General features: G+C 39.5%; 1 protein-coding gene across 2 annotated transcripts in view; it reads left to right on the top strand.

The window, feature by feature from the left end:
- Itch (itchy E3 ubiquitin protein ligase) overlaps positions 1–11229 on the top strand; it is a 96688-nt gene that overhangs the window by 67110 nt on the left and 18349 nt on the right. For both annotated transcript variants that reach the window (XM_028775246.1, XM_028775247.1), the window contains 5 exons: positions 1290–1418; positions 4137–4209; positions 5293–5364; positions 8002–8090; positions 10748–10907. In XM_028775246.1, coding sequence (XP_028631079.1) covers positions 1290–1418; positions 4137–4209; positions 5293–5364; positions 8002–8090; positions 10748–10907 — 523 coding nt within the window. The remainder of the gene's footprint in view (positions 1–1289; positions 1419–4136; positions 4210–5292; positions 5365–8001; positions 8091–10747; positions 10908–11229) is intronic.

Raw genomic sequence — 11229 nt, 5'->3', positions numbered from 1 at the left:
GGGAGGCAGAGACAGGGTTTCTCTGTGTAGCCCTGGCTGTCCTGGAACTCACTCTGTAGACCAGGCTGGCCTCGAACTCAGAAATCCACCTGCCTCTGCCTCCCAAGTGCTGGCATTAAAGGCGTGCGCCACCACCGCCCGGCCTCTTTTGATTATTTCATGTCTGCAGTATGTTTGGTCTTATTTATTCCCTCCTCCAGTTCTCTCCAGTCTCTCTCTTTATTCAAGATAGGGTTTCTCTGCGTAGCCCTCGCTGTCTTAGAACTTCCTTTGTAAACAGGATGACTTGAAACTCACAGAAATCTGCCTGCTTCTGCCTCCTGAGTGCTGGGGTTGAAGGTGTGCAGTACTGCCTAGCTTCTCCCCAGTGCACCTTAACTGTACATCCTCAGCTTGCTTTTTGAAATAACTCACTTAGTTCAGTTACTGCCCCTATGTTGCCTCCAGTTTTGTTTTTTGTTTTTTGGAGTTTTTTGGATTTCAGTAAATAGACCAGGCTACCCTGAAATTCATTATGTAGACCAGGCTGTCTTGGAACTCAGAGTCACCTGCCTCTGCCTCCTCAACACTGGGATCAAAAGTGTGTGCTACCATGCCTGACTGTTGCCTGCATTTTATGGATAAAGAAACTGAAGTTTAAAGAAGGTTGCCCAGAGTTCCAGGACAGGTAGAAAGATAAAGGAAGGAAGTAGACAGGGATATTGCATAAAGAATTTTTAAGTTGCTTTAACAAAGAAAACAATTTGTCAATGGGCGAATATGTCATTTGGCCTGTGACTTGTTTGGGAAAATGATCGCTAGCCATGTGTGTGAAATCTCGGGGTTCCTGAGAGGGAGTGCAAAAGAGAAATTGGTCTGTTTTAGGCATAAGCTCTGTCAGCAGTATCATATGTAGGCCCAAGTGAGACCAGGAGCAGCAGAGCCATGTAGGCAGCTGCTTGTCAGCGTAGATGAAGAGAGCAAGAGTTACAGTGGGAGCTGAAGGTAAAGGATGAGTAGCAAGACTTCAGAGCTATAGTGAGTGAGCTTAGGCTCCCTGGCTGTTTAAGGTGAGTGACGAAGTAGATGGGAGAACACTGGCCAGTAATGCTGTGATGATTCATTTTGAATGTTGTTGACGACAACTTTAGTGTGTTTGTGGGATGTCAGCTAGAGACCTCTATTATACACCTGAAAATACAGGACCATGTATGTTTTCTGAAAGATTTATTGTTTGTGGGTATTTTTAGTTTCTGTATTTGGTAAAGAAGTAAGTCTTAATATCTTTTGTTCTCCTCTGTATTTTGTAGTCAGTTAAATGAAAAGCCCTTACCAGAAGGCTGGGAAATGAGATTCACAGTGGACGGAATTCCATATTTTGTGGACCACAATAGAAGAGCAACTACTTATATAGATCCACGAACAGGAAAATCAGCCTTGTAAGTTTTCTAAACATTACACATCCAAAGCACAGCAAATTTGTTGGATTTTCCCAAAGACAAAGTTGTACTTGAGGTGGGCCCATAGGTCACTGTACATTGTGTCTTGGTGGTTTTTGTTTTTTGGGGTTTTTGTTTTGTTTTGTTTTTGCTTGGGGATAGGGAAGAGATTTTCACCTTGTAGCCCTGAGTGGCCTAGAACTCACTCTGTAAACTAGACTGGCCTTGAACTCACAGAGATCTGTCTACCTTTGCTTCCAGTGCCTCTAATATTCTGGGATTAAAGATATGAACCACCACAATGTAGCATTTGCTTATTTTTGGTCGTATTTTATGAATTTAGGGGGTGTGCTTGTTTGCTGGTTTTTTTTTTCTTTTTGAAACAGATATGCTATGTAGCCCTGGTGGTCTGGAACTCTCTCTAGACCATCCTGGTCTTGAACTGTTAGACTACCTGGCTCTGCTTCTGCTGTTCTTAAAAAGCTGTCCCACCGTGTTCAGCCTAGGAGTTAGTTCCTTACTGACATGACTCACTCAACACATTATGAGAAATGCCTCATTGTGTGAGCATTGAAGGACATACTTCCACACGCTAGACTGTATATTATGTACACTCAGCCCAGATGTAGCCTAAGGTCATGATGAACAAAACACAAGATTAAGTCAAACATCAGAAAAATGATGCAATCGAGATACACAGACATTTGTAAACCACCTAACCTATGTGCTGGGATCCAAGTTCTGGTCCATTGATAGAACAGTAAGTGTTCTTAACCACTGAGCCATCTCTCCAGCCCTCTTTGTTGTTATGTTGATATATGATTTTTTTTTTTTTTTGATTTTCAAGACAGGGTTTCTCTGTGTAGCCCTGGCTGTCCTGGAACTCACTCTGTAGACCAGGCTAGCCTCGAACTCTCGAATTCAGAAATCTGCCTGCCTCTGCCTCCCAAGTGCTGGGATTAAAGGCATGCGCCACCACTGCCCAACCAGATATATGATTTCATATGTTGAACTATCTTATATTCTAACTGTAAATTACACATAGTATGAAGGATTCAGACATCAACTCTAATTCTGCTAAAATACTTTTGCTAATATCTTGCTGAGAGCTTTATACTTGTGCATATTAAAAGCATGTGTGTTTACAGCAGAAACTGAGGAATGAGTCCAGTTAGGCACTAATAAAGTTGTAGAGATAAGTTAGATTTGGAAGTAAATCGTAAGTAGATAATGTTATTACTCATCTTAGTTATAATTAAGTTTGGGTGCGTATAACAAAGCCCTACAGCAATAACAGCTTATATTTGATATTAGCATATATTTCTACATTATTTAAAAATAATCTGGGCCAGTTAAAGGTGCATACCTGTATAACTGTAACTCAAGCTTCAGGAGACTGAGTGCCCTCGTCAGGCCTCCTCAGGTACACACTCCTTCCCTTAGACAAAATTAAAACTAACAATGTAATTCACCATAAAAACAGACCAGAGGGAAAAAATCATATGATCTGGGGTGGACGCCTCAGGAGTTAAAGAGCATTGCTGCTCTTGGACAGGCCTCCAGTTCAGTTTCTGGCATCTATTTGGCAGCTAACAACTGTCTGTAAATTCAGTTCCTGGTGTCTTCTTCTGGCCTTATTGGGCAACAGGCTCTCTCATGGTGCATGGACATACATACATACATACATACATACATACATACATACATACATACAGGCCAGGCCAAGACTCATGTACATACAAGTAAATGAAGCTTTTAAAATAAATCATATCATTCAGTAAAAGCTGTTGATGAAATACAAAGGAATTTAATGATCCACTTTGACCTGCCTTGGAAATGTTCTTACAAGAACACAAACAGAAGCCTCGGCCAACCTCATGCTTAATGATGAACTAATGACTCCGTAAGATCAAAGATGGCTATGATCATCGCTGCCGTTCGGTATTGTATTGGCACCAAGTGTAAGGAAGCAAGAAAAGGGAATGGAAGAGAGACTGGAGAGGAAGAAGTAAGGCTGTCTGTCTTCCACACAGATGAAAATCATATGTAGTGAAAATTGTGAGGAATACAGAGGAAACTACTTGAACTGGTCAAGTTTCCAGAATTGCTGAGTTCAAAATCAGACAGACGTACTTCTGTATTGAAACACTGTCAACATGGAGGCCTCCAGAGATCTAGAATTCTTCCTGTTCTACAACATACCTGCATGGTTTCCGTCCTCATTGTGCTAGTCATTTGGAGAAAGGCCACACTGGAATGGTGAAGAGCAAAACTCTTAACTGATATCTTTGCTTTTTTAAAAAATTGACTTCTTGGAAGCCTCTACAGCACTTGTAGTTAGAGCTCATTAGACGGACCTATAGTCACACTAGGAAATGTCTGTTCTAGGTAGCATTCGCCGGTTGACCATGAGCCCGCTTTTAAGGACAAAGGATAGAGTACTCGTTGTGAAGGGTTCCTCTGTAGGAACTCTTTTATCCAGCTCTGTTAGATTCACCTGCATAGAAAAAAAAGCACTCCCAGCAGTGGCTTCAACATGATCTTACTTGGAAATAGTCCTTAGGAGACATTAAAAAAAGAATATTACAAATATGCTCTGCTGGGTGCTTTTGTGTTTGTTGAGTACTGGGTGGGGTGGGGTGAGGGGAGTGTATTAGCTTTCCCTTAGCATTTCTTTTATAAGCAGTTGCATATGTCATGTTTATCTTTGTTCTTCAGAGACAATGGACCCCAGATAGCCTATGTTCGGGACTTCAAGGCAAAAGTTCAGTATTTCCGGTTCTGGTGTCAGGTTAGTATTGGCTCTGTGTCTCTGTATCTCTTTGTTACATTGCTTATGTTACACAGCAGTTCTGAAAATATGTATTAACAAGAAAAATGTGAAGCATTGGAGTCATCTATCTTTAGGACAGTGAAATATATTTATCAATTAGATAACTGTCTTCGGTTATCCAAAGATGAAGCTAGAAATCATTTGAATAAGAAAGTTTGTCACTTTTTTCTTCAGTCCCTATTATTTTCATGTTGCATAAACCTTGAAACAAAATATTTGTGTGGGTGTGGATGTATGGTTATAGTTTTGTTTTGCTTTGTTTTTTGTTTTTCAAGACAGGGTTTCTCTGTGTAGCCCTGGCTATCCTGGAACTCACTGTGTAGACCAGGCTGGCCTCCAACCCAGAGATCCATCTGTCTTGGACAAAAGAGTGCTGGGATTAAAGGAGTGTGCCACCACTGCCAGGTTGTGCATGTGTGTTTTATTTTTTGTTTTTTTGAGACAGAACAATCTAAATAGTCCACACTAGCTTTGAACTCAAAATCCTCTGCCTCAGCCTCTTGAATGCTGTGAGTATAAGTGTGTGCCTTATGTGTAGCTCCATGTCTAGTCTTTGATGAGTACACATATGAATGAATATATATAATATATATATATGTGTGTGTGTGTGTGTATATATATATATATATATATATATATATATATATATTATATGAATATTCCTTTTATGATGTTTAAATAAATGACTAATGTTGTAATGTTGTCTGTATGGACTCTAAATGAAATGAATGCATTAATCAAAGTATTATGGTAAAGATTTAAATTCAAATTCTTATAATTAACTGGGAAACATAAGTCTGAATTAAAATTTGAATATCAAAGACTTACTTGAGTCATTACATAAGCACCTTACATGTGAGATCTGATCTTCCTCATATTTCAAAGAAGCAGCTTGAATGCTTACAAAGGTGTTGGCAATCATGGGTATCAATTCATATTCAAAGTCTGTTTTTATTAGCAAAGATGTACAACGTTCTTTTTTGGTTTTGTTGCTAGGCCATTTAATGGTGAGAGTTGACTTAAATCATTCTTACATTTCAGCAACTGGCCATGCCACAGCATATAAAGATCACAGTGACAAGAAAAACCTTGTTTGAGGATTCCTTTCAACAGGTATTATATGCTTTACTCAGTAATGTCTACTTTCTTTTACTTGTGGTATGATCACAATGGTTCTCAACCTTTGGGAATTGTCAAATGACCCTGTTACAGAGGTCACCTAAAATGATCAGAAAACACAAATATTCAGATTACGATTCATAACAATAACACAATTATGATTATGAAGTAGCAACAAAAACAATTTTATGGTTGGAGATCACCAAAGGAAGGTTGAAAACCACTGGTTTAAAGTGAGAGAGTGTAAGTGTGTGTCTGTGTTTCTGTGTGTGTGTGTGTAGGCATGTTTGCCTGTGCGTGCAGGTGTGGAGGTCAGAGGTATACTTCAGGTACCTTGGTCTGTCACTCTCTAACTTGCATTTTGAGGCAGGGTTCCTCATTGAACCTGGAATTGACAACTGGGCTAGGCTAGCTGGCCAAGAAACCATTAAGATATGTCTGTCTTTGCCCCTCTGGTGCTGGGTTTACAGGCATGCACTATCACAGCAGGCTCCTGTGTGGGTGCTCAGAATCTGACCTCAGGTCCTCATGCCTGTACTGGAAGCACTTTACCCCTTGAGCCAACTCCCTAGCCCCTATTCTTGAATTTTTCAGTTTACTTTTGTTGCCTACTGTCTTAGTGCTCCACAGTTAGGAATGTGTGAGTGTTCCTGTGCAGTGTTTTCTGCTTTTTCAGTGTAAGAGTGATTAGTGAATTTCAAGTTCTGTGTGTGATTTGAACTAGATATATAAGTAGAAACATAAACTGTCACTAGACAAAGCTCTAAAAATAGCCATATGAACAATGTGATAAGTAGGGAAAGGGGAGTGGTTTTTATATTTTCATGTTACTTTTTTATGGTAGGCATGTACTTCGCTGAGGATTAGTGATTTTTAAGTAGGAAAGAAATTAACCATTGGAAACAACATCTAAAAGGTGCTATATGAATTTTCAGTAGTCATTAAATTTTCATTTCCCATCAGTGAGTGCATTAGTTCACTATTTACCTTTATATCCTAGCTAGCACTATCAAGCCAACTGCAATTAAACATTAGATTGTGTTAGAATAATAAAACACCCCGTGGCTGTAGTTTTGTTTAAAGCATCTTACTCGTCTCTGTCTTACTACTGATGTTCAAGGTCCTGCAGTATTTATATTGTGATAGCTTCAGGAGCACCAGACTGAAAGCAGAAGGGAAAGAGACCAGAATCACTGGCCTTAGCAGACTGTTTCATTTTAGTTTGTTTTGTTTCTAATGGAACCTCAGTTATTAACATAAAAGACAAGCCACTTGGCATCCTGTGACGTAGAAACAGGGAGGAGGACTTGGAGATTGACTGAGGCACTTAGAGTATTATATTTATACCCATGACCTGGTGTCAGGGTCCTTGGACATTCTCAGCCCAGCCCTTATGCATTTCTAATTGTCACGGTTACTCTCTTGTCACTGAGTTGTCAGTATCTTTTTGGACTATATATAACTCGCTGATAGCTATAGTGACAAGATGCAAACCATGATTAAACAAGCCTTTATCTTTTTGATCTTACAACTGAAAGGCTTTTGCAGCCACGATAGAGTTTTAAAACATTTAAAACTCTCATCTTAGATTTGGCATTCACGAAATAAATGGGCAGTTATAATGTAAGAGAAAATATGACTGCTTAAAGGCAATAAGTCTAATATCAAAATAAGGTGTAGTTTAAAGGCTAGCAACAGGTTTTCTTCACAGGTGCTGGAGAAAATTGCTTTAAATGGTGTTTTTAACTGTTTATGCTGGAAAGTTCAGAAGAAAAAAGTCCCTTTACATTAGCATTTGTTAAAGAGAATTGTTCAAACTGGTGGTAGCCTCTCAAGTGTGTAGCTGAGTGCCTAGCTTAAGGTACTTGAAGGGTATTTATCATAACCATGTACAACAGTCAAAGCCATTCTCCTGAAAGTGGTAAATCTGCTTCTGTTCCCTAGGGAACTGAGGGAACTTAAACAGTCCTCTTTGGGTACTTAAGTGTTAACCATTTATTCCTATCATTTGATAAAGTACAGATATTATATCAAACTATCCCTCTTCAGGCCCCTGTGGTGTTTTCCTGAGGGGACATAATTAAATAGTTTTACTGAGGGTAAAACAAATTGACATATGTACTATAGCTCTGTAATGCCCTTCATATCTGCACACGACACTGTTTGCCACCCAAGGTGAGAGGCAAAGTAGTAGTTTTTCTATGTAACTTTTAGATTCTCACTGTGTATGTTTCCAAAGGTGAGTGAGTTCTCTCTGTAGCCACTGTTAGTCAGTTAGCTTTTTAGGTGTATCTTTTGACTGAAACAAAAACCAAACCTAGTCAAACCTACTACTCTTCCTTACCTGATTGGTAGCAGGGGAGAAAAGTCCAGCTCATCTCTGATGATGCCTAGAGTTACTCTACACTGCACAATTGAAAGACGTTTCATGTAGAGGGGTATAACGTATATAAAATATAGATGCTTATGTAAATGTATGAAACTTTACTAACGTATTCTATGTGTGTAACGTTAGCTAACTGTGAACACTGTTTCCTATGGACCTTACGTCACCTACAGTGGAGTAAATGGGAGGTGATGGTGTTGTCTCCACAGCTGCAGTCACGCTCTCTTTGCTTTGTTGTTTTGTAGATCATGAGCTTCAGCCCGCAAGATCTAAGAAGACGTTTGTGGGTGATTTTCCCAGGAGAAGAAGGTTTAGATTATGGAGGTGTAGCAAGGTAGTGATATATGAATACTCAGAACTTAGTTCCTTACCTCCAAAGGTATCATTACACTTTGTTGCAGTATTTTCTCAATAGTATGTTTCAGGAAAGTGAAGTTAGGAAATTATTATAGCTTTATAAAGCTGCAAGGACAGAATTTCAACAAACATTAACTCAGCAATTATTTTTTTAAGAACTGTTAAGTCGACTGCACCTACATCACTCACGTGGTCCTCAGAGTAACCCTGTGGTAGAAGTTTAGAGATTCGCTCAGTACAGATGTAAGGTTTTCATTTTCTGACCAGTAACTAGTGTCAGTCAGCTCCTGTCTGCTCCATGGATTACCTGAAGCTCTGCAGTGACCAAGACATTTCCTCCTCGCTCCTGATAGAGGCAGCAGTGCCTAGGATTAACTTAGCATTGAGAATAGAGTGTGTGAAAGAGAGAGTTGAAGATCTCTGTTCTGCTTTATTCTTTCTGGAACATTTGTTCAAACTAGACATCTGTGAGCAAGGAGAGATAGCTTTGCTTATTGCATGACAATATTACATCAGCTTAAAATTTTAAGCTAGAGCCACAGGTGGCTCAGTGGGTAAAAGTGGTTTCCACACAACCCTGACAACTTTAGTGTAGTTCCCAAAACCTACAGAAGGAAAGAAACCAACTCCATGTAGCCTCCACATGCACACTGGCCTTTGTGTGCTATGACCTGTACATACCTACATATACCTGTACACACTCACCGTAAACATGCACACAATGACAATAAATAAAAATGTAAGGAAAACCAAGTATTTTAAAAATGAACAGATAATACAAATTTAAGCTGGGTGTGGTGGCACATGACTAATCCCAGCACTTGAGAGGTAGAGGTAGGAGGATCAGTTCAAGGGGAACTTGGGCTACAGAAGGCATTTGAAGCCAGCCTGGGTTATATGATACCCTTTCTCTGATAAAATAATAAATTACCAAGTGGTAACAATGTGGAAGGGAAGAATTTTGGAGGAAAGTCTGAATTTGAATATTTTATTATTTTGAGAAAATATTTATTTGTAGAATTATTAGGAAGAGTAGAAATACTTAGTTTGGGTTTTTGGTGTTTTAAATTTCTTTAGATTTATCTATATTATTTTATGTACATGAGTATTTTGCCTGCATGTATGTGTGTGCCTTGTGCCCTTGAAGGCCAGAAGGGGGTGCTGGTTCTCTGTGAGGCGCCCTGGGAGTGCACAGACAAACCCAGGTCCTCCCAACAAGTGCTCTTGACCATCAGCTATCTTTCCAGCCTCTGAAGGTTTTCTTTTTTAAGATTTATTTTTGTGTATGTGTCTGCATGTTTTTTGCCTGTGTGTATGTCTATGCACCACATGTGTGCATGGTGCTGTGGAACCAAAGGTCTTGGATCTCCTGGAACTGGAGTTACAAATAGTTGTGAGCTACCATATAGGTGGGTGCTGGGAAACTGATTTCATTCCAGGTCCTCTACAAGAGCAGCCTGTGCTGGAGCCACTGACCTATTTCTCTAGCTTTTGAAATGCTGTCTGTCTGTCTGTCTGTCTGTCTGTCTGTCTGTCTGTTGAGACAGTGTCTCTCTGCATAGCCCTGCCTATCCTGGAACTCACTATATAGACCAGGCTGTCCTTGAACTCACAGAGATCTTCTAGCCTCTGTCTAAGTACTGGGAATAAAGATATGTACCACCATGCCTGGCTGAAATACTGTTTTAATGAATTAGTTCCGAACTTGAGTATTTGTGTGCTTACTAACTGGTAAGTGCATCTCACCGGTTACTAGGTTTTGGGTTTTGTTTTTAAATCTTATTTAAGAGTTTACTTGTGAGAGGTGGTAGTGTACACGTATAATCCCAGCACTCGGCAGGCAGAGGCAGGTGAAGCTCTGAGTTCAAGGCCAGCCTAGTCTATAGAATGAGTTCCTGTACAGCCAGGGCTAAACTGAGAAACCCTGTCTAGAAAACAACAACAAAGGATTTGTTGTTTGTAATTATGTGTGTTGGGGTGGGGGTTGGTTATGTTAGAATGCAGTGCTAAGAGTTCAGAAGATTGCATCAGATCTCTTGGATGAAAGTTAAAGGCAGTTGTGAGCTATGTGCATGCACACACACGAGCATACAGAAAGACAGACAGACCACAGATAAAGTAAGCTTTTCAGGGTGTTTTTCTAATAAAGTGGCTGGATTAAGTGCTTCCTCTGTCACAGTGAGGTGTCTGGCACAGTAGCCATCCTTAAGTACACCATGGGACTTAATTGAACAGAGAATACTAGTTGCCATTCAACTACTCTTAATTACCTGGCCCAACAGTGAATTTTAAACTTGCCTGTGTATAATAGTCTATCAACTCAAACCATTTTCACATTTTAATATCTGCGAAATTAGGGTGCATATTATGATTGTGAACAGAAAAATTTTAGTAGGCAATCAAGTAAGGGTCTTTAAAACTAATGGTATATTAGATTATTTAAAATTTAAGAATATATAAATATCCTGTGTAACATAATGTGAGATTGAACAGAAACAAGAAAACTCAGCAAGCAATTAGAAAACCATCTCAGTTGATGTGGGCAGGTTCCTAACAGCTCTGTAACGCTGCTCTGTGATTTGTTCACATGGTTACCTACAAAATTTTTCATCCTAAGTTTTCTTTTGATTTCAGAGAATGGTTCTTTCTTTTGTCACATGAAGTGTTGAACCCAATGTATTGCCTGTTTGAATATGCAGGGAAGGATAACTACTGCCTGCAGATAAACCCCGCTTCTTACATCAATCCAGACCACCTGAAATACTTCCGTTTTATTGGCAGATTTATTGCCATGGTAAGTACAGGTACAAAACTGTGTTTACTAATTCAGCAATACTAAATTTTTGTGTAAGTATTATAACAGATTATGTGACTGATTTTTCTTTTTATTTTATTTATGTGTTTGGGTGTTTTGCCTGCCTGTATGTCTGTGCATGTTTGTATGTTTAGACAGTACTGATCCCCTGTGTGGTGCTGCAGCCAGTTCTTAACTGCTGTGCCATTTTTCCAGCTAGAAATGTTTAGGGAAAGTGAGTTCTCCATTAGGGGTGTGTGTGTGTGTGTGTGTGTGAGAGAGAGAGAGAGAGAGAGAGAGAGAGAGAGAGAGAGAGAGAGAG

Source organism: Grammomys surdaster, unplaced genomic scaffold (assembly GCF_004785775.1).
Source record: "Grammomys surdaster isolate TR1022 unplaced genomic scaffold, NIH_TR_1.0 254, whole genome shotgun sequence".
Lineage (NCBI taxonomy): Eukaryota > Metazoa > Chordata > Mammalia > Rodentia > Muridae > Grammomys > Grammomys surdaster.
The sequence above is the reverse complement of the archived record's forward strand: the minus strand, read 5'-3'. Positions and strand labels throughout refer to the sequence as shown.